This window comes from Cupressus sempervirens, chromosome 2 (assembly GCF_028749045.1).
Source record: "Cupressus sempervirens isolate cs-2001-9-10 chromosome 2, ASM2874904v1, whole genome shotgun sequence".
Lineage (NCBI taxonomy): Eukaryota > Viridiplantae > Streptophyta > Pinopsida > Cupressales > Cupressaceae > Cupressus > Cupressus sempervirens.
The window spans coordinates 347,224,514-347,252,388 of NC_143119.1; the positions used below are offsets into that span (position 1 = coordinate 347,224,514).

At 37.4% G+C, this 27,875-nt stretch overlaps 1 protein-coding gene across 1 annotated transcript; it reads left to right on the plus strand.

The window, feature by feature from the left end:
* Positions 1–380: 380 nt before the first annotated feature.
* LOC149572552 (protein STRICTOSIDINE SYNTHASE-LIKE 4-like) lies at positions 381–27,875 on the plus strand. The gene is made up of 6 exons (XM_089813659.1): positions 381–775; positions 1,183–1,392; positions 26,353–26,420; positions 26,534–26,770; positions 27,206–27,341; positions 27,440–27,875. The coding sequence occupies exons 1-6, from the start codon at positions 614–616 to the stop codon at positions 27,716–27,718; spliced, it is 1,092 nt and encodes a 363-aa protein (XP_089669785.1). The 5' UTR covers positions 381–613; the 3' UTR covers positions 27,719–27,875.

Genomic DNA, 27,875 nt, shown 5'->3' on the forward strand with positions numbered 1-27,875 from the left:
AATAATCAACTTGCCTGGAGGTAATAAGTATGCCCTGTAAAACATTTAATTATAATCAAACATTTAATTATAATCGGACACGTTGTGTGCACATTAATACATAGTTATTGTCTCTCATTTTTCCCTTTTTTCGATTCTGAAAATTTGACTTTTTTTGCTAGGAAATTGGGCTACAGCCAATGACAATTCAGAAATTTGAATACACAAATGAACTAAAAAATAGTTGATTTAAGACCTTAGCTGCAAACTATAATTCTGCCATGAAAAAAATTAATACATTGGGCCGGAACATTAGTTCCGTGCCTGAAATAAGTTAGGATGAGGTGTCAATCAAAGACTAATTATATCTAGATAAAATTGACATCTGAATATGATATCTTTGGAAATACTCCAGTAAGATTTTTTTTAAAGAGAAGGAATCCAATCCTAATACATCAGCTTTTGGCATTTATATGTTCTACTTTTTCCTAGTAGGGTTCATTCACATCTAAAAACATTTCTCTTGGCAGTATCTTGGATACATATAATGACGGACACTAGGGGCTCTTCAATTATGTGACCTACTGTAAGTTCTGCAAATAACAAAGCACAAGATTCCGTACAAAGAGAGGAAATGGGTTGGATCACTCCATCAACAGTAGCGACTGTTGTTTCAGCGTGTTTGGTTGCATGGCTCCTGCAAATTATAGCCTTTTCACCACTTTCACCCGGTCCCAGCATTTTTCAGTCCGATTATAAACCTCAAGCCCCCTTCGTTAAGAACAATGTTCTGCAGGTAAACACCGTTTTCACTTCTCTGTTATAGAAACGAGTCAGAACATTGAATTTCTGAATTCTTATAAATTGATTTTGACCTCTGATGTTCTGAATCTTTCTACTCAGTATACTGCTGTTGGAATATTTAATAATTCTTTCTACTTTTCTAGTGTTTTCGCTTTTAATTCCTCGTATTTTACTTTAATTTTGAATAATTGAGATTTTCTTGATTTCATCAAGATAATCAATAGAACAATTTAAAGATGTTTAAAATGTGCCGTTTCTCAAGTTTATAAGATACCATCTTGTCATTTCCCCTTTACCATTCAATGATTTTGCTAAAAGGGTTGATGCTATTCATGATATCAGAATTTTTTTCAAGTTACATGGTTTATACTCAGATTAATCTGAACTCCTTGTGTTCAGACTATTGAGAAATTAGGGGAAGGCTTCTTGGAGGGGCCAGAGGATTCAGCTGTAGACGGGAATGGGCTGATTTACACTGCAACTCGAGATGGGTGGATTAAAAGAATGCATCCAAATGGATCATGGGAGGATTGGAAGAAGGTGGGAGGAAGTCCTATAGGCCTCACTGTGTCTAGGAGTGGACATCTTGTTGTTTGTGATCCTGACCGGGTAAGATTACAACTATTGCAGTTGTTTTGATTTCATTTTAGTAGTTTAGGATGTAGTAAATTTGTTAAAATTATTTTGATTTTTATTTAGAAGCTTAAAATGTGCCAAGTTTTAATTAGATAAATTGGGAGGGAGCTGAATTTTTATATTAAGTCAAAATATGAGCTCACAAGTAGTGAATTCAGGAAGCTGAAAATCCAGTAATTAAACCTACCCCACGATCACCACACTCTAATATTTTAAAAAAATTAGAAAAAAATAAAAAAATTAAATCAAGAGTAAAACTAGAGGGAAGGGACCTTAACCTTTTGCAATATTTTGCTTCATCTTCGTCAAAATGTGCAAGAAAGAACATAGCAGAGAGACCAACATAGCAGAATCTAGATGAGCTTAATATTTTATCCATCATATATTTGTGAAACTGCTATCAAGATTCAACTGTGTATTTTTTGAGTTAAACTCATTGACCTATATTTCAAGAGTAGTGGTTCACAAGAATCCATCTCCTATTTATCTATCATATCCTTACTAAAATTCACAACTTCTTTCAACCTTTTTTTGTTTTTTAGATAAATGATCAAAATAAAAAATAGATAATATTGAGATTATGGACAAAATGTTTTCTAGATAATTTAAACCACAATGAATGAAACCATGACTTCAGTGAGGAAGAAAAAAATAACTTGCCACCCAAAAGTCAATTCTGATCAAAGTCATCAACCCAATTAATTTTAAGGCATCTACTACATACTGTTGCAATTACTAACAAGGGCTGCAGGGCAGCTTAGTTCCCGCCAGAGTTGGGGGGGGTTGGGTATAGTATAGCTTCTTGAAAGGAGGAAGTAGGAGTCTTTGTGGGCCAGCCAGGCATCATGGTTGGCTTCTGTAGATGTAGGCACAGTGTTGCTACAAAGAAGGAAATAGCTTGATGGAGAGTGCACCTAAAATAGGGTTTAAGAGTGGGCATAGAAATAAGCCACAGGAATTGACAGTAGACAGGCATCTCTGAGCTGTTTATTGCTGTTTTGGTTGCCTTTTGGATTAAGCGTGTTTGAAGGGACTCTCAATAGTGTCAAAGGTGTCACTACGAAACAGAGTTATTAGCTAGATACATACATGTCTAATCAAGTTTACGACTTAGATGATTGTATTTAATAAAATGCACAGATTCATCACCATTACTTATAAAATCTAAACAATCAAACAAATGAGAATGTTTCATGAACCACTTATAGAAAATCAATTGAAATGACTTAGGGTATTAACTTGTAAAACATATACATAACTTTAGTCACCAATATCATGCAGTCATTCATGACAATGTAGTCATGGACAAGTTGAGCAAGGCTGAAGAAAACAGTAAGAAAAGAAAAGTACATTTTCTTGAACAAGTACAAATATAGAACTTACAACTTCTTGTTGGATTCTAAGTATAGCAAAATGTGTAAGAGATGAAACTAAGGCAGATTTCATCTGAACGTGGGACTTATATGCTCTTCTGTTCAACCAATGTGGTGTTATATTACAGGCTTGTTGAAGAGGCTTTGGAAACTTTAAATCAAATGCAATTCTGAGGTGCCAACCCAAATTCTAGAGCAGCATGTCAAGCATGATCAAAATTTATTGCATTCATGTGGTGAGGTCAACTAGTTCAAGCATATTGTGATACAACATGCTTTTCTAGATTCTGTTCTCTTACCAAAAAGAAGCATTTCTTCACTCTCCACAGTTTTCACTTTTCAGTAACTGAAAATAGTTCATTCTATTCAATACCAATCCAACTATTGGCATTAAAGACCTCAGATGTGTCGATGCTTCTGGCTATAAAACTAGATTAAAACATTATTCTGCAACACTGACCAACTCGTAGTCAACAGAGGAAAGACTATTATATTCTTTGACTGTATAGCTTGCAGGACTGGTCCATAGCAGGAGGCCACTGTAAAATTGTTAGCAATATGTTTGCCTTTTGTAATCACACATGCAAAGAAAAACATAATTCAACGTGATAAACAAATATTCCATGTAGCAAACCTGAGATGAAATCTTAAATGCCAAGTGTGACCTGCATGCTCAATTGTTTTTTTTAAGTATATCAAACTAGGAATTAAATAGACCTTTCTTAAAAAGAAATTTACCATACTACTTTTGAAAATCATGGAAAAAGCCTGACTTTTGAATGACAGACAATGTGGAAATCACCGATAATGTAGATGTGGAAATCACCGATAATGTAGATTCTAGGAGAGAAAAATAAGGTGATGGAAATCAACAAATGAGTAGTTCTTGGGCTGATAAACAATGGGATAAAACTTGTTGCCTATAAAACTTTAACATAACAACCAGAAATCCAACATTTTTTCAGTCATGAAATTTGTCCGCTACTAAATATTCTAGAGGCAAAAGCAAGAACCTGTTATTATTTTTCTTCAATGCATAGATCTTCTTTCTCTTCTTCTTTACTGTAATTGGGGTGGTATTCAGAATAAATGCAAAGATCGCAGAACAAACAAGTCTATTGCCTTTCAAAAACAATATTGAAAAATAATTCCTATCTGATATTGACTTACAAAAACATAAATATACAGGCATAATAGTCACTAATTCCTTAGTATAAAGTCAACCATCAGTTACTAGTGGAAGACAGAATCTAGTAGGAATTAAAGTAGTGATTTCAAGAAATAGTTTAGTAACCTAATCAATGCCATTAGAAATCATTTATGGAAGAACTGTAAGACATAGAATCAAGTAGGAATTGAAATAGTCATTTGAGGAAAAGGAATAATTGACAAAGCAGATTTGATAAAGAAGAAACGTTAACACAGCCATTTCAGGAAAGGAAATAATTGACAGAGTAGATTTCGAACATAGTACATATTTATATGCTTGTATTCAATGGAGGTCTTTAAAGTTTGAATGGTTCGAAGACTCATAGAGTAATAATTAACAGATAATTATAGTCTGTGTACAGGTTGCCATGCAAAATACAGAGGTCATAGTGGCGCATCGTAGGAGGCTGGGTGCTTTCTAAGTAGAGACTGATGCTTTATTGCAGGTGAAAGTCACTGCTTTACAATCTTGTGCCATATAGTTGCAGTTTCCGTAGGGCATATACCATTTTTGAAATGTTTTTTGGGTATTCCTCATATGTTATGGCGGCAATCTCTGGAAAGTGTTGCTTTAGGAGATCCCCTTGTAAGGTGCAGTCAATGTTGCCTTTGTGTCTGTGCAATGTGCATAACAAATTGTGGTGGCACGTGGGCTTTGCAGGTCTGTGACAGTGAGTATAGTCAAGAGAGTCAAGATCAACAGTGTTGTCAAATGTCAAGGGACGGGTGCATGTACTGCAATACATCTGATAAGGTTCGAAATGAGTATTTCTGGCCTTCAGTGTGCCTACCACCTACAAAATGAATGGCATAAGCATGAGTTATTTGAAGAATGGATTAGTGTGGTGGAATTTAGAATATAAAAGAATATGCAATTTGTACTTGCCTGCAGATTGGATTTGACAGGACTTTTGAGGTGATTTTTGGTCCATTCATCGTTAAGTTGTTCAACAAATGAAGACTGTGATGGGCAGATGATTGGTGAACCCGAGCAGTATTGCGTACAAAAATTTTGAAGAGTAGTAACGGCATGTCTGCTGCTGAGATCAGGCAGATCAAAGGAGCCCACAAATTTGTATAGTTGTTTGGCATGTGAACCTGCAAATGTAGAAGTTAGTTATTAGTAGGAAGGTAAGAAATTGTTAGTCCACAGTGAGAAGATGGGGAAAAAGTCTGAATAAATAGAGGGAAAGCATTTACCGAGGCCATATCATACTGGGAATCACCATCTTTGACATGGACTTCAAGGTGACCTCTGTTATTGTGGTAGCTTGTGGCAATGGCACCAAACGAGCCTACTGGATAGATGGAATCAAGGTCTCTTAAGTGAGCACTTGTCATTTCAGGAGTGAGGCGGTGGTACTTGCAAACAGGTTTTATAGTGGTGAGCTTGCTGTTGCTTGTCAAAGCGAGAGAGCAGGCCGCATCTCCTCGTTCGTGATTTTCTTTGCACATCAAAATTAGTAATTTGTATGCTGGACCCAACTGTTAACCGTGGCAAGAAATTTTCTATTAAAGCATTATTTATGTTCATTGTAATTGTCATCTGGCCATTTGTATCAACAAGATTGACATGCACGATTTCTGACCTACTCTGTGCATTTGGGTTTTTATTTGTTCCTGGTCCATAGATGGCTAAGACTTAGCCTTCAAAAACTAGGCCAGCCCAGTTTCTGCAAAGATTGCGGATTGAGCTTGGTTGTTGAGGTATTGTGGTTAGGTTGTAGGAGGAGAAGAGGAACAAGTTTTGAGTTGATGTCAGCACTAGAAATAAATTCCAAAAAATACTCATCCTTAAATGCAAATTTTAAGTTTGCAGTATAGTTGAGAATGCTGCTACATTGAGAAGCAGTGAAACTGAGGAAATGCCAGAGAGAGTTTTACAGACGTGGAATAGGTCAAATTTTGTGCAAAGTCACAATCTAATGATAAAAGGCGTTGGATGAAGGATGCAGTAAGATTGCCAACCAAAAAAACATTATTACTCCACTTCAAAAAGTTGAGTTGGGATAATTGTGAAGATTTAAGTTGTTGAGAAGATAGTTGTGCATGTAACAACAAAACTGACTGACACAATGCAGAAACACATATTTCAAGGCTTAGATATTAGTGCATTCTCTACCATTGGAGACTTAATTTACTCACGGACTTAGTTACGTTGGAAACTTGAATTATGTACTGCCAAAATATTAGAATTAATATTGTGGGTAAGAAATATGGAAGTTGAACAAATAGACATAATTAAAAAGGGAAAAAGTGAACTACACTTAAATTCTGATTGGCTTAATGTAATGCATTTAATCACTGTTTAATAATAAGTCCCCAGCCAACTGTGTTAAGTTCTTAAAAAACAACTTCTATAATAACATTCATTTAAAGACTTCTCCATCATGCAAACCAACTGTTGACGAACTCCCACTGATGACACTCTGTGGAGAAATGATGTCTCTGGGACATTAATTTTCACCCTGTATTGGCACTAGTGATTTATTGGGAAAATATGATATTCTTAAAAGCAGAAAGAAGGAAGTAATGCTGGCACTAGTGGTTTATCTTTTAACATATGATATTGTTAAAAGCGAAAACAAAGATTGATGACCCATATGTTGTGATGGGCAATGAGTCTTTAAAGAAATGGATGCAAAGGTGGAGCCTTTCCTTGAGAAGATTATCATTTTGGAAAAGAAATATTGGAAAAGACATAAATCTCATTGTAGAGTTAGGGATGGAAATCCGCAATAAAGAAAACTTGGAAGCAATAGTTAAAGTCTTAGTAATCCTCTCATAAATGTCTTTATAATTTGTGAATCCTAAATTTGATAAGGTTTAAAGGTTTGTGTAACACTTGTGCTTTACGAACTAATCACACGTGTTGTTGGGAGATTAGAATAAGATGTCCTTAGTAAATGGTTCATAGAAGGAGAGGCATGTTAACAAGCATCAGCTTGCACAAGATTGAGTAATTTTTATTAAAAATAAAAGTGCTGCTTTTTTTAATAGATACCTTTGGTCTGCGTGGCCGTCTTCTGCATTTGATGTAGGCTATTGGATGCATGTTCGTTTGTTCTTTAGGTCCCTATCAAAATTAAAGTGTCTAAAGTGTAAGCAGTGAAGGACGTTGGCTATGTTGTACCTCTGTATTGGGTAGGGAGTCTGAAATGGCGTACCGTTTGAGTAAAGGCTGGGCTGCAACACTCTATTGGCTTTTGGTTTCCATGTGCTTAGTAGAGCTGCAAAGCATAGGAGGAGAGAACAATGAAGTTTGTTGAATGTGACAGAGATCTGTAATTTGTAGGATAACTTAACTATCTTACCATTGAGCAACATGTTGTGGAGCGGCACTCTCCTGGCTGTTGGCATCCAGATTGTTAAAAAAACTGCAAAGATCAGAAAGAGAGATCATGTAAGAATTCATTTCAATGTAGGGAATTGTGGAAAGAACAATTTATAAAAGATGGGTCATTGTGAAGAGAATAAGGAGACTTGCTTTGCATTGTTGAGTGGTTTTTCTGGTACAAGGGATGTGGTCCGTGGCCTCTTTCTGTGAATGTATTTATCACATAGAAAGTAGTAAGGAGAAAGCAATAACAACTTTGCAAAATGGTAAAACAATGTTGTTGTTAGCATAACCAAGGAATGTTTTATATTAATACCATTGCTCCATGTAGCTGTTTAGTGGAGGTGGTCTGATAGGCTCGCTATGTGGTGTTGCCATGCTCAATTGTCTATGACATGAGAGATCGGAGATGTGTAAGCAATGGTGTTTGTAGCAAGTGCAATGAGCATAAACTATGTAGTAGAATTGTGGTCTCTTACTGTTTTCTAGTGCAGTCATTTGCATTCCTATTTGCGAAGGAATTGGTTTCCTTGTACTTGGTACACCTTGAAATTGTGGGGAATGAGATAATGTTAGATTGTATAGTAGTATGGACAATGAGGGGAATGAAAACAAGAGTATGAGACATTCTTGTGTGGATTTGCATAAGTGCTAGTTTGATAAGTGTAACGATTAATCTTTATTGTTTTGATGCTAGTTGTAGTGCATTTTCAGTATCATGCATCTTTGGTTCGTTGCTTTTGGAACAGCTACTAGCGGGTTAGCAAGAAACATTATAACAATACTATGAATAGGACTGAAAGAGCATGGCATTAGAAATTGGTCTTTAAGTTTTTGTTACCATTTTAGATAGGTTTCTTTTGGAATGCTACTAGCTTGACTGTTTGTATTCTTCTTTTGTATGCATCTACAAAATGAAGACAGAATGCAGGTGTTAGTTTATAGAGGATAGTAAAGAACAAGGCTATATGATAAAGTTACTATTAGGAACATGATTTTACAATATACCTAGCTCTGCTAGTTTTGAGTTAAAGTCATATACTTTACCCTTTTGATGGTGATCTTAGTCCAGCAGCAAGACCGTGTGGAATTGAGGTCGTGGTTTTGGAGTACCTGTGAATGTAGGCAAAGAAAACATAGCATTGTCAAAATGAGTTAGTTGAGGATAGGTTAGAATTCATGGTTTAGTTAGAACAAGGAATTTGATTTTCAAAAGCTAGCTGGAATGAATGTAAGTTGTGGTAGTTGTATTAAAGATCTTCTCTTTGGTAGTTGTACCTTTCTTTTGCTTGCTTCTGTTCTGTATAGATGCTGTCAGTAGGGTGTTTTTTCTTGTCACTGCTGCTTAGTTGGCTACAAAAGAGTACAGTAAATATGTTAGATATTGATTAATTAAGAAATGGCATAGAAGGTGACATTTAGAACTAGGTGTGGGACTGATAAATTGATGTAGAAAGTGACAATGTGTTGTTGATACTTAACTGCTGCATGTCTTCTTCGAGGTATTGCTTGGACGAAACCGATCCAAATGATGTATCTTGGGTTGCACTCATGATGATCAGAGAGCCTGCAAGTTTGTTGTTTTCTTTGTTAGATTTTGCAATATGAAAGTGCAAGTGGAATGAGCCATAAAGAAAGCAAAGAGAGACGTTGGGTAGGGAGCAGGCTACTAGAGTGAGAATATTTGGAAAGGAATAAACAAGCTTTGATTACTTGAAGTGCGTGGTGTGTAGAAGTGCAGATGAAATCATGGTGCATAAAGGACAAGGTGTTTGTGTTGGGATTTTTCAAGGTGCAATGTGATAAGCATGCATGTCAGAAATATCCTAGGCAAGTTCATTTTGTGCAATGTATACGTGGTTGTTGCTGCAGCATGTGGAAAGTGTACAAATGCATGGTATCTTGTAACACATGGGTAGATGTTGACTTCGTAGAATCATCAATGTTGGAGTATGATGTATGTTAGGTTGCACTCATGATGACTAAGGGCCTGTCACAAGCTTTAGGTGCTTGAGGTGTGTTGTGTGCAGAAATGCACTGGAATTCATGGTGTACAAAGGACAAGATGTTTGTGACTAGGCCTTTTTTGACATGCATTGTGTCATTCGCGGATAGCAGAAAAGTGCTAGGCAATTGGCTTTTGCTCTATGCATATGGCAGCTAGAGGATATTAACAATGCTAGTTAATAGAATATCATGATCAGTCTAGTATGCTTAAAATCTTTGAACTCGTGGTATAGATGAGTAACTGTTTGTCCAAAAGTGATTTATTATTGTACTTGGTAAAGGGCCTGATTGTTCCTCGAGCATGTGCAAATTGTATAAGTGCATAGTATCTTGTAATACATGGAGACTTTTTGACTTTGTTGAGATGTCAACGTTAAAGTCTCCAACAATATAGACAAGGCTTTGGGTGGAAACAACTGTCATTACTTTGTTAATTGTTGTAATAATATTTTTTAGTGTAGCAGTTGGTCTTGCGTAGATATTGCAAATGAATATTGTTTGGTTATTTATGAGCAAGGAGATGACTAGGGCCTCTACATTGTCAATACTTATTGGTCTAGAGCTCAGCACATGAAGTGTTTGAAGAATGCAAGTCATTATACTGTGGACTTGGTGCATTGCAAAACAATTGTACTTTGGCAATGGATTGTTGACCATTGGTGCCTTTAGATGGGTTTCTTGTAGATAGACAATGGTTGATGACATTAGATTTTTTCCATGTAGGATGTCCTCTAGATGTGGTTGGAAATGGCGAGTATTTAATGTAGTTATTGTAATAGAGGTTATATTGTCAAGGGACTCATAGGGGTTGTTAAGTATCTAAGCAACATTCGTTCTAAGGTGTGTCATTTCTTGTGTGCCTATTTCTTTCACCTTGAAGTTTTTTGGTGTGAGAGGATTTAGCAAGAATAGTGACGTAATGCTTGTTGTTCCGGATAGGGCTGTATATGTGTGGCCGTGGTTGTGCACCCCTAGAGGGTCAAATGCAAGACCCTGCATAGTAAGTCCTTGTGCTCTATGAATGGTGCATGCGCATACCAATTGTATAGGGAATTGTTTTTTAATAGTCATTTTATATATAGCATTTTGCTTCTGGAGCAGTTTCGCAAGTCGAAGAATTGGCACCCATCCATTGTGTAAGTATATATGCTTAAGGTTTGTCAATCGGCTGGCTTGGGATCTACCAATGTATGGGTCATTAAATTCTAGCCAAATAATGTTTGGGCAGTGTCCTGTGTATATGCTTTGAACTTTCCATCAATTCCATTGACAAGGCCATCCTATATGTCATAATTGCCACCACAGATTTCGATGTTAATGGCTTGTTTTAATTGTATTTGTTTGGACAAAGGTATAGTCTTCTGATGAAGATGCTCTATTGCAATCGAGCAACCATGCTCATCAATTGCATTAATTGTAATCAGCTCTCCAAGTAGAGAAGATAAGATTTTGTGATTGTGTGCTTCAACATCCTTTCTTCTGTAAAACAAATAAGGGAATGTTGGGTTAATGGGTGGTGGGCGTAAGCATTGTTCAGTCAAGTATGCTATGTCATCATTTGTTTGTAATCCAATGCGTATTCTATTTAGGATATTAATAAAGGTATGGTCATTTTGTCTTACAATTATATGTAGGTTGTAGCATTTAACACTTAATTGCCAGAAGTTGTAAGGTGCTAGGTCGTTGTTATCTGCTAGAGTTTGGAATACTGGGCAGTCATGTATAGGTTCTACTTGGTAGAAGTCACCACAAAAAATTACGTCCAGGCCTCCAAAGTATCTAGTAGGCACTTGCATTATGTTACGGAATCTTTTATCTATGCAGCATAGTAATCTGCTGCGACCAAGGGGATCTCATCAATGATGATGATTCGCAGTTGGCTACATTGTTTTGTTAATATGTCTAATTTTGCAGAACTTAGTGGACTGGAAACAGATTTGTTGAATGGAATGTGTAATGCGGAATGCAGAGTTGTGCCTCCTAGATCGTAGGCTGCTTTTCTTGTATATGCAAGTAGCATGCCCGTGATTTTGTCTAGGTCACTTCCAATTGTATTATTATAAATACGAAGGAGGCCCTGGTATATTGCCTTTGTAGCAAAGGTCTTTCCAGTACCAGCGCCTCCCATCAAGAACAATTGTAGTGGTATGGAATCTATATTTTTTTTTCTCAGTAATATGTCCTTTGCTATGGCTTCTTGTTCTTTATTAAGCTTTCTTTGGAGGCCATAATATTCTATGTTGTCAAGCAGGTGTGGGTGTGAAGAAAGTTCAAACTGCCTTGGAATCTTCATTGTGCAGAGCTTAGGGCACATTGTGTCCATATCTGGTTGTAAGTCATACTTTTCTTTTGTTGCATAATTCGAAGTCTTCATTGTTTCCATCTGCAATGTCAACATCATTAATAGCATCGTCTATGTTTCCCCATGTCTTTGTTTATATTGTATGTATACTTTATTTCATTAATTTGTATTGTTTGTTCATTGGCAATGAAAGCATCTTCCCATGTGTTGTGGTTATGCTTTAATGTGTTCTCATTGGTAGAAAATGGTACATAAAGCATAAGCCTCTCTCTATAGTGTTTTTCAGGATCAACTTCTTTGCTACACCTTATGAATCTTATAATTTGTGGTCTACATCACCCTGTTATTTTCCCTTTTGCTAGTGTGTATTCTGCAACATGTAATGTTCCTTGAGTATGGAGAGCTGAGATTGAATTGAAATGAACTATTTAACAGCTGTACAAGGTGTATTGGTAGGAGCCGTATAGTATGTGCAAGGTGTCTTGGTAGGAGCCATACGGTATGGAATGCATAGGGGTGACCGTACGAAGTCTAAACTCTAGTTGTACGGTAGCAAGTTGACAGCAAGGAGGTAGGGTCAATGATGGCCATACCATGGAAGGATAGTCGTATAGTGAAGGGGGTCAATGATGGACGTATGGTGGGAGAAGGGTGACATACGGTAAGGGTAGCAATCGTATGGAAGGGAGTGGGTAACCATACGGTGAGGAATAGCAAGGTATGGAGAGTTGCTGGCTGTACAATGGAGGGTGTGAAGAGGAATTGAGTAGCTGGCCATACAGATGGGGGTAGGTAGTCGTATGGATGGTTATGCCGTGGAAGTTGTGTTGTGTGTTGTGGATTGCAAATGGAGTATGGTTGGAAAATGGTTTTCGTCTCTCAAACATAAACTTGCAATCCCAAATTCATCTAGACAAGAATGGAGATTGAATATGAATAATCCTTCAATATTATATATGCCAAAGATGGTGCTCTTATTTGCCAGATCTGAGCCAAGTGTTGTAGGCAAAGGAATAAGGTGAGGGTTGAATCCCACCGAAACTGGAAATATCCAAGTAGAGAAGATCTTTCACTTCCCAAATGACGAACTACAGAGAATCCCAACTGGAATTCGCAGTACAAAAAAAATAAATCCAAATTGCGTACCCAAAGACTACCTACAAGTCGTGCTTAAATACCCATCGGAAAAACTTTTCGAGGGTGTACAAAGATAGCAGACGGTGACACAACTACGGAAACAAAACAAAAAATGGATCATGATTTATTTTATAACGGGAACATTACAGTCTTCCCGTCCCAAATTTTGCTTGTCCTCAAGCAAATGCAATGTTGGGTGCTAGAGAATGTGCTTGCCCTCCCATGTCATGTCGTCCAATGGAAAGTGTTTCCAATGCACCAAATATTCCTTCACTGTGCAGTTCCGCAGGGTCTTCTCACGTACTTCAATGATTTCGGCTGGATCCAATATGAGCTTTCCTTCTTCATTGAGTGGTGGAAGGTCTGTGGCTACCATGACGTTCTGCTCCACAGCCTTCTTCAGGCATGAAACATGAAATATGTTATGAATACAGCTTCCCTTCGGAAGTTCCAGCTCGTAAGCAACTTCACCAATGCGACAAAATATGCGATAGGGGCTATAAAATTGTGGCTTCAATTTTTCTTTTCCCTTTTCCCTCAATGGGGATTGTCGATATGGCTAGAGTCGGAGATAAAACAAGTCCCCTACTTCGAAACTCCTCTCCATTCTGTGTCTGTCGACGTACATCTTTTGTTGATTCTGTGCTTGTTGTAAGTTTTCCTTTAGGTATTGTAGGATGTCCTGTCCCTCCTAAAGCCAGTCCCTTGCTCTTGGTGCGCGACTGTCTCCCAACACTATGTTAATGAAGGAGAGGGGTTCATACCCGTACAGAGCTTTGAATGGTGCCATCCCGATGGACATGTGATACGTGGTATTGTAACAATATTCTCCTAAGTTTATCCACTTGACCCACACCCGTTGTTGTGCCGAAACATAGTTTCGAAGGTAACCTTCGAGCCACTTGTTTGCAATCTCCATTTGTCCATCTAACTAAGGGTGGTAACTAGTGCTTGGTGACAATTTTGCCCCTGCCAATCAAAACAGTTCTGTCCAGAAGACACTAATGAATCGCCCATCCTGATCACTGACAATGTTTCAGGGTAACCCGTGCAGACAAAAGACTTCTCTAAGAAATAGATCGACAACTTGTGTGACCTGAAAATTTGAGGGGATGGTAAAGAAATGTGCGTAGTTTGTCAATCTATCAACCACCATGAAAATAAAATCCTTTCCGTTCACCTTCAGGAGCCCGGTTATCAAATTTATCGAGATACTTTCCCACTTATGTTCTAGAATTGGCAGAGGTTATAGTAACCCAATAGGTAGAGTATGTTCGAATTTGTTCAGTTGGCAAACTGCACACTCTCTTACATACTGCAATACGTCTCCTTTAAGTCCTTTCCATGGAAACCTCTCCTAGGGACTTCTGTAAGTTTTGAGGAAGCCTGGGTGTCCTACCAAGGGTTGATTGTGTACTTCCTTCAAGATCTTCTGCTTCGATTTGGATTCTGGCACTAAAAATATCCTATTCTTATAGGAGATGATGTCATCCACCACTTTGTATCAATCATCCTAGGTGTTGCCATCCATTAGCTCACAAGCAAATGTGTTTTTGGAATATTCTACCAACATGTGTCTTCCAGTTAGCTGAAATCTAGTTTAGTGAGCAGATGGCGGATTCCTTGGAGAAGGCATCTGCAACCACATTGTTCTTTCCTTTTACATATTCAATGTCAATATCAAAAGCCTAAACCTTGCTTACCTATTTTTGTTGCCTCTTGTTCAAGTCCCGTTGCTCCAGAAAATATCTTAAACTATTGTGATCCATATGGATGACAAACTTGGCACCTACCAGATACTGTCGAAACTTGGTTAGTGCATGTACGATGGCCAACATTTCTTTGTTGTAGTTGGAATATAAGCGTTCCATTTGTGTAAGCTTCTTGGTCTCATAAGCTATGGGGTGTCTATCTTGCATTAGTATCATGCCAATGCCTTCCCCGGATGCGTCGTACTCCAGAATGAATGGTCGAGTGAAATTAGGTAATGCAAGTATGGGACAAGTGCTTATTGCCTCTTTCAACTTATCAATAGTGAGTTGTGCCTTTTCATTCCACTGGAAAGACCCCTTCCTTGTCAAATCTGTTAAGGGTGCACTGAGCTGAGAGAATCCTTTAACGAACCTCCGGTAATAAATGCACAATCCGAAAAACCCTCGCAAAATCCATGAGTGATTTTGGGGGAGGCCAATCAAGAATAGCCTGAATCTTCTCTTGATGACTTGAACTCCATATTTATTGACAACATGCCCAAGGTACAATATTTCTATCATACCAAATTCACACTTGGATTGCTTGGCAAACAAAGGTTGCTCCTCTATGATCCTTAGGACTTCATCCAAATGCTTCAAGTGCTCCTCCCATATCCTGCTATAAATAAGATCATCAAAAATTACCAATAATTACTTATGCAATTGTATGTTGAAGATGCGATTCATGCATGGTTGAAATGTAGCAGGTACATTCGTCAATCCGAACAGCATGACCAGAAACTCATAATGCCTGTAGTGACAATGAAAGGCTATCTTTTCCACGTCTTCCTCCTACAGGCGGATCTGATGGTATCCGGAACGAAGATCTATTTTCCAAAAATAGATTGCGCCATGTAATTCATCCAGCAACTCATCTATCCTTAGAATGGGATAGCTATTCTTTATTGTTTTCTTGTTCAACACATGGTAGTCCACACACATGCATATTGTCCCATCCTTCTTTTTGACCAAGACCACTAATGACGCGAAGGAGCTAGAATTGGGACGAATCCATCCTTTTTCTAGCAATTCTTGAATTGTCTTTTCAATCTCATCTTTGAATTTCTTAGGATGGCAGTAAGGTGTGGTTATGACCGGCTTGGCTCTGCTTCCAACTCAATAGCGTGTTCAAATCCTCAATGAGGCAGTATACCAAGAGGAATGTTTATAAAATTTTTATCACGTTTACTTAAAATATTCTGGAGATCATCATCCTGGGGAGGTGTCTGTTTCCCTTTTATAGGTTCTGCCAAAACAAAACAATGTGCAACCCAAGAAACATCATCACGCCAAAAAATGCATCCATTAGATGCGCAGAAACTTCCTTCGGACCCTTATTTGCCATTCCACGGAGAACAACCTTCTTTCCATTGATAACAAAAGTGAAATCCATCTGTTTGAAGCTTTGAGTGTAATATCAAGTGTCTCCCTCCACTGTATGCCCAAAATAACCTCCATGTCATCAAGGTCCACTATGAAGAAATCCTCAGTCACTGTGTGATTCGCCATTGTGATACTTAGCTAAGGAACAAGGTGTGTGTAGGGTAGAAGAGTCCCTATGGCAACCTTGACCTGAAATCCTGTGTGCGTCTCCGTAGGTAGACCTCTTCGCTTCACCAGAGATGAGTTTATGAAGTTTAGAGTGTCTCCTCTGTTGAGCATCACCATAACTCTTTGTCCTTGAATGTTTCCCTATACATGAAAAATTGTGCACCTTGGGCTACCGGCTAGAGCGATAGTTCCTCCGCAACGTACCAATGCTACAATTCTTTCCATGCAGTTCAAACTAACCATGTTGGTGTCATCATGATGTTGGTTGTCTTCGGTGGGTATTTCTTCTTGTTCATCCTCATCATCGGACATGACCTCAATGTAATGGATCTTCCCTTTTCTGAGGCATCTGTGGCCTGGTTCCCAAGGTCCCTTGCAATTGAAACATGGTTTCTTCCTTCAGAGCTCTTGTCTGGTGGCTTCGTCCAATGATGGCTTCTTGGGTGGAGGCTTATTATCTCTGTCCCTCAGAAACACCAGCGGTTTGGAATGTGAGTAACTTCGCGAGGATGATGTTGATTATGAAGCCATACTCCATGCCTTCTTAATGGCCTCCGACAGGGTGGTAGGATTGAACCCCTTTACCCAACCTTTCAGTGGTTATGTCAGTCTATCCATGAAGAGCACTACTTGTCTTCTTTTAGAAATGTTCGTGACCAAAATAGAGAGTTTCTAAAATTCTGCAATGTACTAGTCGACCAATCCAGTTTGTCTTAGCTCTGCCAAATCTTTGAAATTGAGTTTCAGATCTTTACCATCAAATTGATCTATCAATCTCTCAGTGAATTCCGCACAAGTATTTATTTGATCATGCCCCAGTGTAATGGTGTTGTGATGCCACCATTCATGCACAACTCCCTCCAAGTGCAATGCTGCAAATTTAATTGCTTCTTCTAGCATGGGATTAAGCTGAAAGTAAGTATCGGCCTTCATTACCCATGCTTTCGTAGATATGTATCTGGATCCGTCAAATGGAGACAAATTTACTTTACTCAACTCTTCTGAGATCATCATTAAAATATCCTCTGTTTCTACCCCCCGAATATCTCATTTTTAGATCTGCATAATCTTTGTAGGATATATCTTCCTCAAAATTCGCATTCTTCCAACCTTCCCTTAGCTGTTCTTGCATTTCTTTAAAGGTTGGTTGTTTCCCTCCGTGTGTTGGAAAAGATGGCATGGAAGGTCAAGAGTGTGCTAGATGAGGGTTTGCTTTACCCGATATTGAGTCTGCGCTGTGTCCATTTTGTTCACTAGATATTTTATTGTCTGCCAACTTCTTGAGGGTTTCTTCCATGAATCGTTGAGTATCATTGATCTGTGCTTAATTCCTCGCAAGCTCCCTCAGTAGTGCCATGAGTTCGGCGGCTATAGGTTCCGGTTAGATAGCCATTCTATCAACGGAATGGGTTCTTCTCTTCTGGCTATAAACTCTCATTCATTGTCCACAGGCTGGCAAGACCAAAGCTTTAATACCACTGTAATGTTCCTTGAGTACAAAGGGTTGAGACTGAATTGAGATGAACTATTTGATGGCCGTACAAGGTGTATCGGTAGGAGCCATACGGTATGTGCAAGGTGTCTTGACAGGAGCCATACGGTATGGAATGTGTAGGGGTGACCATATGGAGTCTAAACTCTAGCTGTATGGTAGCAAGTTGACAGCAAGGAGGTGCAATCAATGATGGCCATACCATGGAAGGATAGTCGTATGGTGGAGGGGGTCAATGATGGATGTATGGTGGGGGAAGGGTGATGTATGGTAGGAATAGAAATCGTACGGAAGGGAGTGGGTAACCTTACGGTGAGGAATAGCAAGATATGGAGAGTTGTCCGTACGATGGAGGGTGTGAAGAGGAATTGAGTAGCTGGCCATACGAATGGGGGTAGGCAGTTGTACGAATGGTTATGCCGTGGTAGTTGTGCTATGTGTTGCAGATCGCAAATGGAGTATGGTTTTCGTCTCTCAAACATAAACTTGCAATCCCAAATTCATCTAGACAAGAATGGAGATTGAATATGAATAATCCTTCAATATTAATATATGCCAAAGATGGTGCTCCAATTTGCTAGATCTAAGCCAAGTGTTGCAAGTAACAGAATAGGGTGAGGGTTGAATCTCACTAAAACCGGAAATAGCCAAGTAGGCAAGATCTTTCACTTCCGAAATGGCGAACTACTAAGAATCCCAATTGACATTCGCAGTACAAAGAAAATAATCCAAATTGCATACCCAAAGACTACCTACAAGCCGTGCTTAAATACCCATCGAGAAAACTTTCTGAGGGTGTACAAAGATAGCCAATGGCGACACAACTACTGAAACAAAAAAAAATGGGTCCAAGATATATTAAATCAATCGACCCATTAACAAAAGTTTGATAAATGATTTATTTTATAATGGGAACATTACACAACAAACTCTGCTAAACAAATAGTGGCCATTGACAAAGGTCGTGCAATGTAGTGGTCAATTAAGCTTTTACAAGCAATGTTGTGTGACTCATCTGGTTCTTTGTCCAAAAGTTTTTGCGGCTTTGAAATGAATGTGCGATTACCAGCGGCAAAAGTGTCTATGAATGTACATTTCCACGAGCTATAGTTAAAAGGGAGACCAAGAACAATATGTACAGCTTGTTGAGATGACATCTATTGCAAGTTTAGTAAGGCATTACCCAATCTTTTCATCATTTTATAGCATCAATATTATGTTGTCTATGGTCTGTTTGTATCTTGTTGAATGCATTTTTCATTGAGTTATTACCTTTTGTCATATAGGAGCTACAATACATTGCTGGGGTGTAGGCATTTAGAACAAATTGGGCATCTGTATTTGCTTGCCATAGCTGTGGTATTTGAGGTGCGAAAGAATTGTTCCAAATGTGCACGAGTTTCCTTTTCAAAAAGACCATTGGTCTTAACAATGTCGATCGTATTGCCAAGATATAGTCATCCTCAGTTAGATGCAAGGCTTCCAAGAAATCTATAAAGGACATAGTATTATCAAAGCTTGAAGTTTCTAGGGTGCATCTTAGTTGTTCAGCAAGATGTTTTCTTTTTCCTATGTCTTCACTACATGGTTCAAGTATTATTGTTCTTTTCATTGGTGGTTGCAGGAAACCGAAGCAACAACTCCTTTTTCTTTTCCTACATTGCCTAGTATGATGATGTCTATGTTGTTTGGACATTTGGTCATCTAAGCAATCTATGTTGCATGTTACATATTTGTCCACAAAGTGCTCAATGCTAGCATTAGAGTTGTTTCCAAATATTGGAGCATTCTTTACCCATAGCATGAAATGATCATGTTCATTTCCTCAGTTTTGAAACTCTGCTACTAAAAAATTGTTGGATATTTTGCCAAAGAATGTATCGTCAGAACAAAGCAATTTCTTCATCACGTTGATTCGTTGCTTGTAGTACTGAGTGCAAGTGAATGGGTCAGCTTTTATCAATGCAGAAGAGTCAATGCCATCGAGAATTTGAGGTCCACTTTTTCTAGAGCTTGTATAGTGTCTGATACAATTGGTTTAGGGTTGTGGTCAATGGAGCCCAGTTTTGCTTAGCACTAGTGAATATAATAAAGAATGTTGTAGGGCCTAATTATCCTATCATTGTGAAAACTTTTTTTTTTTTTCAGATGATGAAAATAGTCTGGGGAGTTTTCTAATTTTCTTGAAATCTGTATACCCAATATTTGATTACAAAATCTTCTCGAGATTTGGCTTGCATTTGACATCCTTTGCCTTTAGTGTCCTACCTACTAGTTTACTTGTGAATTCTTATCCATATTGATGAGAAAACTTGACCTATTAGTATTTTGATAGTTTTGAAGAACAAGTTTGTTGTGTGATATGCAAAGGCTTGATTTGAATTCTGTAATTCCCATTGTGCTATTTTTTGGTACGAAAATGTTTTGTCAATGTCTTTGTTACGTGCTTCACCAAAAAATAGTGTAGGAAAGATCATCTCTTTTGCATGCTCATCCTGGAAGATTTCCAATGGTTGTTTATCCTCTGCTGGTGCTATCTCTATTACTTTGTCTTGTGGGGCATGAATGGTTCTTGCTTCAGTAAACCCATGGACTAAGGTATCTGTTTCAATTTCCGGGGAACTTTCAACTTCACTATCGTCATCACTTGATGAGCAAGGATTTTCTTACATTTTGTCCAAAGAAGGTAGCGACTGACCTTCCCAATTTATGTTAATCTGTACATTTTGCATTCTATATAGTGTTGTTTTGCATAGCTCTTGGAGTGAATTGAAAATGGCAATTGGTCGTACTCTTTCTTTTTGATATGCATTTTTATACTGTAAACGTCTTTTCAATGCAACAACAACTATCCATGTGTCATTTATTGGACACGGCAATGCACTTCGTATTAGATTAATATCAGTTGGCACATTGATAATTGTTCCTGTTAAACTGTACTAGGATATTCTATTCCTAGTTACTAGATCTGTGCAAATGCAATTCGTAATGAAACTAGTTTTTCTTCTAGTTCTAAAAGCATAGATGTATGTTGTAGAGGCCTATTTGTTTTGATGTTCTGTGGGGCTACATAGGATGGCCTTTTGTATTGTTGCAATTGCCTATTGCAAAACTTGCATATCTTGTCTTTTGGCAAAGTCTTTCTTTGCGGTAGCAATAGGGAGCATCTATAACTTGTATCTAGTGTAATATCCTTCATATATTTCTTGAAATGAAGTTGTGTGCAAATTACACATATATGTTTTAGTGTGCCCTGAATTTGTTCTAGGTAAAAGTCAATTGCTATTGGTGGTTGCCTTCTTATTTTTTGTTTTCTTGTCAATGTAGCAGTTACACGTATCTGTTGTTTGACTTTGCGTAGTGATTGCTGTGGGATCCTATTTGTACTTATAAGAGGTTGGATTAATCCATCTGCCTGTATGTTGGGTTTGTCGGTAAAGCCTTTCTCTGATGCTTCTGTTACTGGTGTGCAGGAAATAGCATGGACATGCCTACTATCTTAGATGATCTGCTTAATACTGTGCACACTGACCCTTTGAGTTGTTTTCTTAAATGCTATGGCAGACAAATGATGGGTTCTTTGAGCACTTCGTAGTATAGCCTCTACTCCTTGTACCCTATAGTGTGTATGCATATCATTGACCTTGTGAAGCATTATATTGAATACTTTTGATAGTAGCTCACACTTGCAATGTTCTCGGATGCATGCAATATCAGTTGCTAACTAGGTTTTTATCTTTACTTGCAAGATATAAGAAAGCCATTCAAAACAGAAATCAGCTCCTTCAATCCTACTTTGCTCATATGGGGATCCGATTTGTGCAATGTATGTTTCCCAATTTGCAATACCACAACTCATATTGAGATCATATTGCATACATGTTTGTTTGCATTCCAATGTTGTTTTGTCCCCACCCAAAATCATATTGCAAATTTATTGTGCCATGTATCGTCAAAGACAATGACTGTCAAACTCGTCATCTGTCAAAATGGCAATTGCATTGAAAAGACTATCCCCACAATCTGATATTGAAGATGCATTTATACACAATGCATACTGCGAAGCTTGAGAGGCCTTTAGAGAAGGATTGGTGGGTGCACGAGGAATGGGAGCATATGCAGACAAGTTAGTGCCTTGGTGAAAGAGAAATTGGCATTTATGTATTAGTGGTTTGAAGTGTCCATGTAGAGGGTCTTGGTCGTGAAATAAAATGGAATATGCATGCCTCTCTAAACCATTGTTGAAGTGCAAGTACTTTGACTTTCTTGTTGAGGACCAGACACACACTTGTATATTTAGCCATTTTGAAAGCCACTTAATACAGAAAATGTCCCCCCAACGGCCAGCCTCATTAGAACTTGTTTTAGATGTTGCTGACAAATGCATCCATCGTATGTATGTATCAACATCAATAAGGCCATGCAATTCATACAAGGTATGCGGGTCTAGTTCATAATTGCAAGATAGCAAAGCCTCAGTGTCATTATTTTCAAGGCAATACAGGAAATGGTCTATGGTACCATTGTGTATTTCTATTGAGCTATATCGCATATGGAATAAGATTTGGAAAGAGTCAAAAAGGCAATCACCCACATTGTATGTAAATGATTTGAGCCTAAACATTGTATTGTCATGCAAGACTTTATCAATTGTTAATTGTACCATATCTCTGTTTGCAGGTTCATAGTTTTCTGCATCTATTACATGCTTCTGTGGTTCTGTTTGTCGTAGCACTGATTTTAGTTTGCCCATGATATGCACAGAGCCTGACAGCAAACAGAATAAATTCAGTCATTGTACTGTTGATGCTTTATTTATTGTATTATAATGTTGTCAATAGGTTGAAATACTAGGTGAGAAGCTTATAATAGTTTGAATGAAGATGCAATTTCTGCTCATTAGTCAATGTCTCAAAACCATTTGTCAATTGATGCAAACAATGAGTGCATAGAAGGAAAAGCTTCATTAAATGGCTTGTAGAGATGTGAGAGCAGTCATCAGCACGGTGTCTTGGGAAATGACATGAGATGCTATGAAAAGTTGTTTTGTACGAAGGGACTTAATACAACCTTCTAAATGAATCAAAGTGCTGAATCATTTCCCAATCCAGTTGTAGTGGACAATATAAGAGAATCAACAATGGATATAGAAGTCAAGTACAATATTCAACAAAGTAGAAGCTAGTGATCATAAGTAAATGACTCTAATACTAGTTGACAAAACTGAATCATTAACAATATTTGCAGAGGAGAGGACCTGCTCACTTGAGGGATACTTCGACTTCACACGGATGAATAAATACTTCAGCAAAATCAACTCTGAAACACAAAACCAGTTTAAATTAATACTCTTCAATAAAACTCTTTTTTAAACCACATATGAGAAGTAAATTTATGGCAGTCAATAGTATAAAAATCTATTTGTTTTTTCAAAGAGGAAAAATTCTTAACAATCCAGTCAATGATGTACTTATCCTACTATATGGAAGAATTTTGCTGTGTTATCCCTTGATTTTTGCCAAGCTAGAATCAAGGATAACAGATTTGCAATTTTAATAATTGTGATATAACCGAACATAATCTGTGCATTATACAGGCTACACAAGAAATAAATGGTGGATGAGGGATAAGACACCACCTTGTAGCCAAGACTGTAGATGGGAAACTTACCAATACAGTACAAGAAACTTGATAGTTTCCCTAAATCTAGTTTTAGATTTCATATTCCAAAAGCGACATTGTATACAAAGCATCAATATTTCTAATCTGAAATTCACAGTCAAAGCCTGAAATGATAAAGAAATTACTGAAAAAATCTTCTGAAAAATTTGTTTTCAAACTATTTCCAGATAATCTAAAACAATGTCATTATTATTAATGTAGAGGGGAATAAAAATTGCATCTTATCCCAATTTATCCTCACCACTTTGTTGTGTATATGTACTTAAATAATGACATCAACAGATTGAATGATCTAGAACTGTCTTGTTGTTGCAGCAGATAGCTGATAATTCTTTAAGCAAGCCTATAAGATCTCCTTCATCCAGCCTGAGTTCAGTTCAGAATGGAAAATACCAGGTCAATTTTGAAGAAACAATACCAAGTTGGAAAAAATATTAGATTGAGAGTATCAAGGATGTGTAACATGAGTCAGGGTAGGCGTGAACAGTGGCAAAATCAATTTATAGTTGCAAAATCAATCCATAGAAGTGGATTTGTGCTAATGCAGTTAGTTACAAAATTAAAGCCCATTTGGATTGAACTATTTATTAAAAACTTAGATGTGTTGTAGAACATGCATATAGGTTGCTATTGGTTGAAATAGTCCTCAGAGTCTTACAAACTCAATTCTTCCAACACATTTAAAAAAAAATCTCCTAACAGATTGGATGGAGTAGCCAAGATCTCAAATGGTTTTAAGGGCTCTGCCCCAAATGATGAGGTTTTTAAGCCTATTGCGGTTGCATAAGTTTTTCTGGGAGTCCTCTAAGACATTTTAAATGTGTTGGATAGACTAGCCAAGATCTCGAATGGTTTTAAGAGCTCTGCCCCAGATGATGAGGTTTTTAAGCCTATTGCTGTTGCATAAGTTTTTCTGGGAGTGCTCTAAGACATTCAAAGATTTCTCCTAACAGGTTGGTGGAACTAGGCCAAGGAAAAGAAAGAAAACATTGCATGTAAACAGGTGTATCTGGTCCAATACTAAAGCCCATTTTTCATACAATGCTCCAACTACGGTGAAGATGGAGATAGATTTCTTTACGGGCGAAATGATTTCAGATATGGGAGATGTAGTACAAGTAGAAAATTCTTGCGTCTGGAGTGGTGAAGGAAAGGAAAGTATTCAAAATGCTATGGGCATGGCGGGAGAGAATGCAAATAATTTTTTTAAATCTCTCTACTTATTTCCTCAAGGAAATCCATTAGAAAAATATCCAACCATAGTATTTGAAGATTCATGTTTTTATAATTCTGAGTTAATGTATCCCATTTGTGAATTTAATTTTAGGTCAGATATTATATGTTGGAAGATGGAACCAAACATGGACACTTTATCTAGCCTGGAGGATTTCTTAGCCGATAAAATTACAGCTCCTATTTCATGTGCTGATAATGAAAACCATGCATCCGTCATGATGCAGACTCAAACAAACAACCAAACAATGTATGGAAAAGAGATACGAAAAAATCAAGTAGTATGAAGGGAGAGTTGCAAAAATGAGATACAAGGACAAGAGCAACTTACACAACAAATCTACCGAGGGATTAATACCAGAAATTCAAACAAAGTCCAAGGCGCTTAATCTTGCAACTATAATCACTACCAAGAGAAGCATGGAGAAGTTCAGAAACAAAACCCTAAATGCTCCTAGTATTTGTGAACCAAGACAACAGAAAAGAAATATCAGCGGAGGATAGAATTCTTACTGTAAGAAAAACCACACAATCTGGTAGCCGTATTCTATAGGGGTTAAGTAGGGCAGAGCCTGGAGAACCTCGGTGCATGGCAAACAAAACACAATAACGTAGAAATTTTAGTAGAAGACATTCCTTTTTCCGCTTTAATGCCTTCTGACCTAAATCTACGAGCACTCTGCATGAGGGGAAACCATGCAAGAGGCCATTTGGCAATTGCAACTGCAAGCCTGGATGGCTGCAAAGAAAAGCTTCTCTGAAAGCCATTTATTTTCTGCCATTAAATTTGGGGATTTCTTATGCGGGCACCTTGAGGATCGCGCCTTTTTTGTGTATAGAAACCTTCGCATGAATTCAAAACTGACCTAAGGAAGAGGACATGTCTGAAATTGGGCAGAGACGAGTAAGGAGCATGCAACTCTTGCTTAGGTAGATTGCAAAATAGCATTGTCCGAGCAGTAATGATGAAACGTGATTGGAAGGAAGTAAGAAATTTAATAACGCATTACTAAAAACCCTAGGCAATAGCTCCACCATGCAATGGCAGGAACTAATAAGAATAGTTTGAATGACAAAATCAAAACAGGAAAGTCAGCAGAAATCCTTATCTTTGCTCATTTTGCCTCAGCTATTCATCTTCCCCTGTCCATGCTGCCAGCTGTACGTAAATATCTAGATTTGAGGACAGCTCTTTCAACATTTTTTTGGTTAATGTGGAGAGCTAATATATTATTATTAAATATCTGGTCAAGAGTTCAAGAGAGAAAGAACCAGTAAGAAAGCCTTCTATCTTTGCTGAAATGCATCTTGAAAGATAATTTAATTCAGAAACTCTTTCTAACATTTTTACATAGAAACAGAATAATCTTAAAAACTCTTTAATTTAGCTTCCTGTTAGCATCCTCATTAATCTCCTCATAAACAAAACCTGTGCCAAAAGTGATGGAATCAGCTGTAAGCAAATGCTTGAACTCGTGGTTCAGAATCTCCAAATCAACTAGCTGCTTCAGAGCCACTCTTTCAACATTTTCTGAGGGTCTTTATGGTTATTTTTCACAAGAACAATGGCATCTAGAATCTCCTCACTTTCTTCTTCTGAGGGCACCAATAGTATCGTCTTTTAACCCGTTCCTCAAATTATTACTAATTATTTAGGATGTTGTGCCAAATTAGCTACAATTATTTTTAACTATTTTATATGATGTATACGATCAATTTAACTAATTCAACGTAAGTCAGATATATAGACTACATTGAAAAGACCAATAGATGCCCTTTAAAATTCTTTATGTGCATATTGTGGGACACCACGTTTGTTTGATCTAAATAGACAAGGAAACATATTCATTACTCTGCAGGGCCTGCTCAAAGTTAGCGATGAGGAAGTCTCAATTATAACTTCTGAAATCGAAGGAGAAAAAATCAGGTTGTTTATGGGCTTTCATTTATACTAATTGAAAGCTCAATACTTAATATCTCACTGCTGAGATAAATCCTTACAAGGGGCAAGCGCTATGTTTGATGATTTGGTGTTTTCAGATTTGTTAATGCAGTTGTGGAAGGTAGTGATGGAAGTTTATATTTCTCAGATGCCAGTACAAAGTTTCCATATAGCCGTCGCATTTTAGACTTTCTAGAAGGAGAACCATATGGCCGCCTTCTCAAATATGACCCACAAACCAAAAAGACAAGTGTTCTGCTTGATGGCCTTGGCTTTGCAAATGGAGTAGCCCTACCTCCATCTGAAGACTATGTGGCTATCTGCGAGACTTGGAAGTAAGTTTTACATAATAATTATAACGGCATATTGTAATAATTTATTTTATAATGGGTGTATGTACATACATTGCTCTAGTTTTTCTGGATAGCTTTTAGTTTTGACTTTGTGATTTATTTTTCATATCTATAATCTGTCATCAAAGATTAGTTTCTCTTTCTAAGTTAACTCATTCTGATTACAAGTACATGGAACATGATTGAAAACGTTCATAAAAAAATTGATCATACAATCAAATACTAAGCTATCAAGACAGATTAAGTTAGATTAGTAAAAATATATAAATATTTAATATTGAATGATTGTCTAGGAGAATTAAGAGTGCAATTATTAAATTCATCTAATTAAAAAATTTATTGTTTAAAATATTTGAGAAAAATACTAAGTTGATCTATATATATATATTTAAGCTATAAGTTCTTGTGAGTGGATAGGTTCAGGTGCCTTAAATATTGGATTAAAGGAGAGAAATCTGGGAAAATGGAAGTTCTTGTGGATAATTTGCCTGGAGGCCCGGACAACATAAATATTGCTTCAGATGGGCATTCATATTGGATAGCTATCCTAAAGGTACCTAAAAATTGTCATTTTCGATCGCTATCTTAAAAGGTACCTAAAAAATCTCTCTAGAAATTTGAAATCTAATCTGTACTTCTTAATGTGTGCAGATGCGTATCAAGGCGGTAAAAATTATGTTCAAATATTCCATTTTCAGACATATACTTGCAAGATATCCAACATTATTGAAACGTTTTGGGTACACAACTGGCTGGGCAATGGTGGCAAAGGTTGGAGAAGATGGTACGATTATCAAAACATTTGATGATTCAAACGGGAAAGTTATATCATTTGTGACATCTGCCATGGAGGTGGGAGAATATCTCTACTTAGGCAACCTGAACACCAAATTCCTTGGTCGATTGAATTTGAATGAAGTTCGTCAGTAGATCATCTTTTTATAGTAAAAGGCCATTAAAACAATTTGATCTTAGATGTTATCTTGGGTAAATATTTTTGACAAGAATGCCTTTATATTTTATGTGGAGATCCTTTGAAAAAATGATAAATATAATTATACGTAGATGACAAACAATTCAAAGAAAA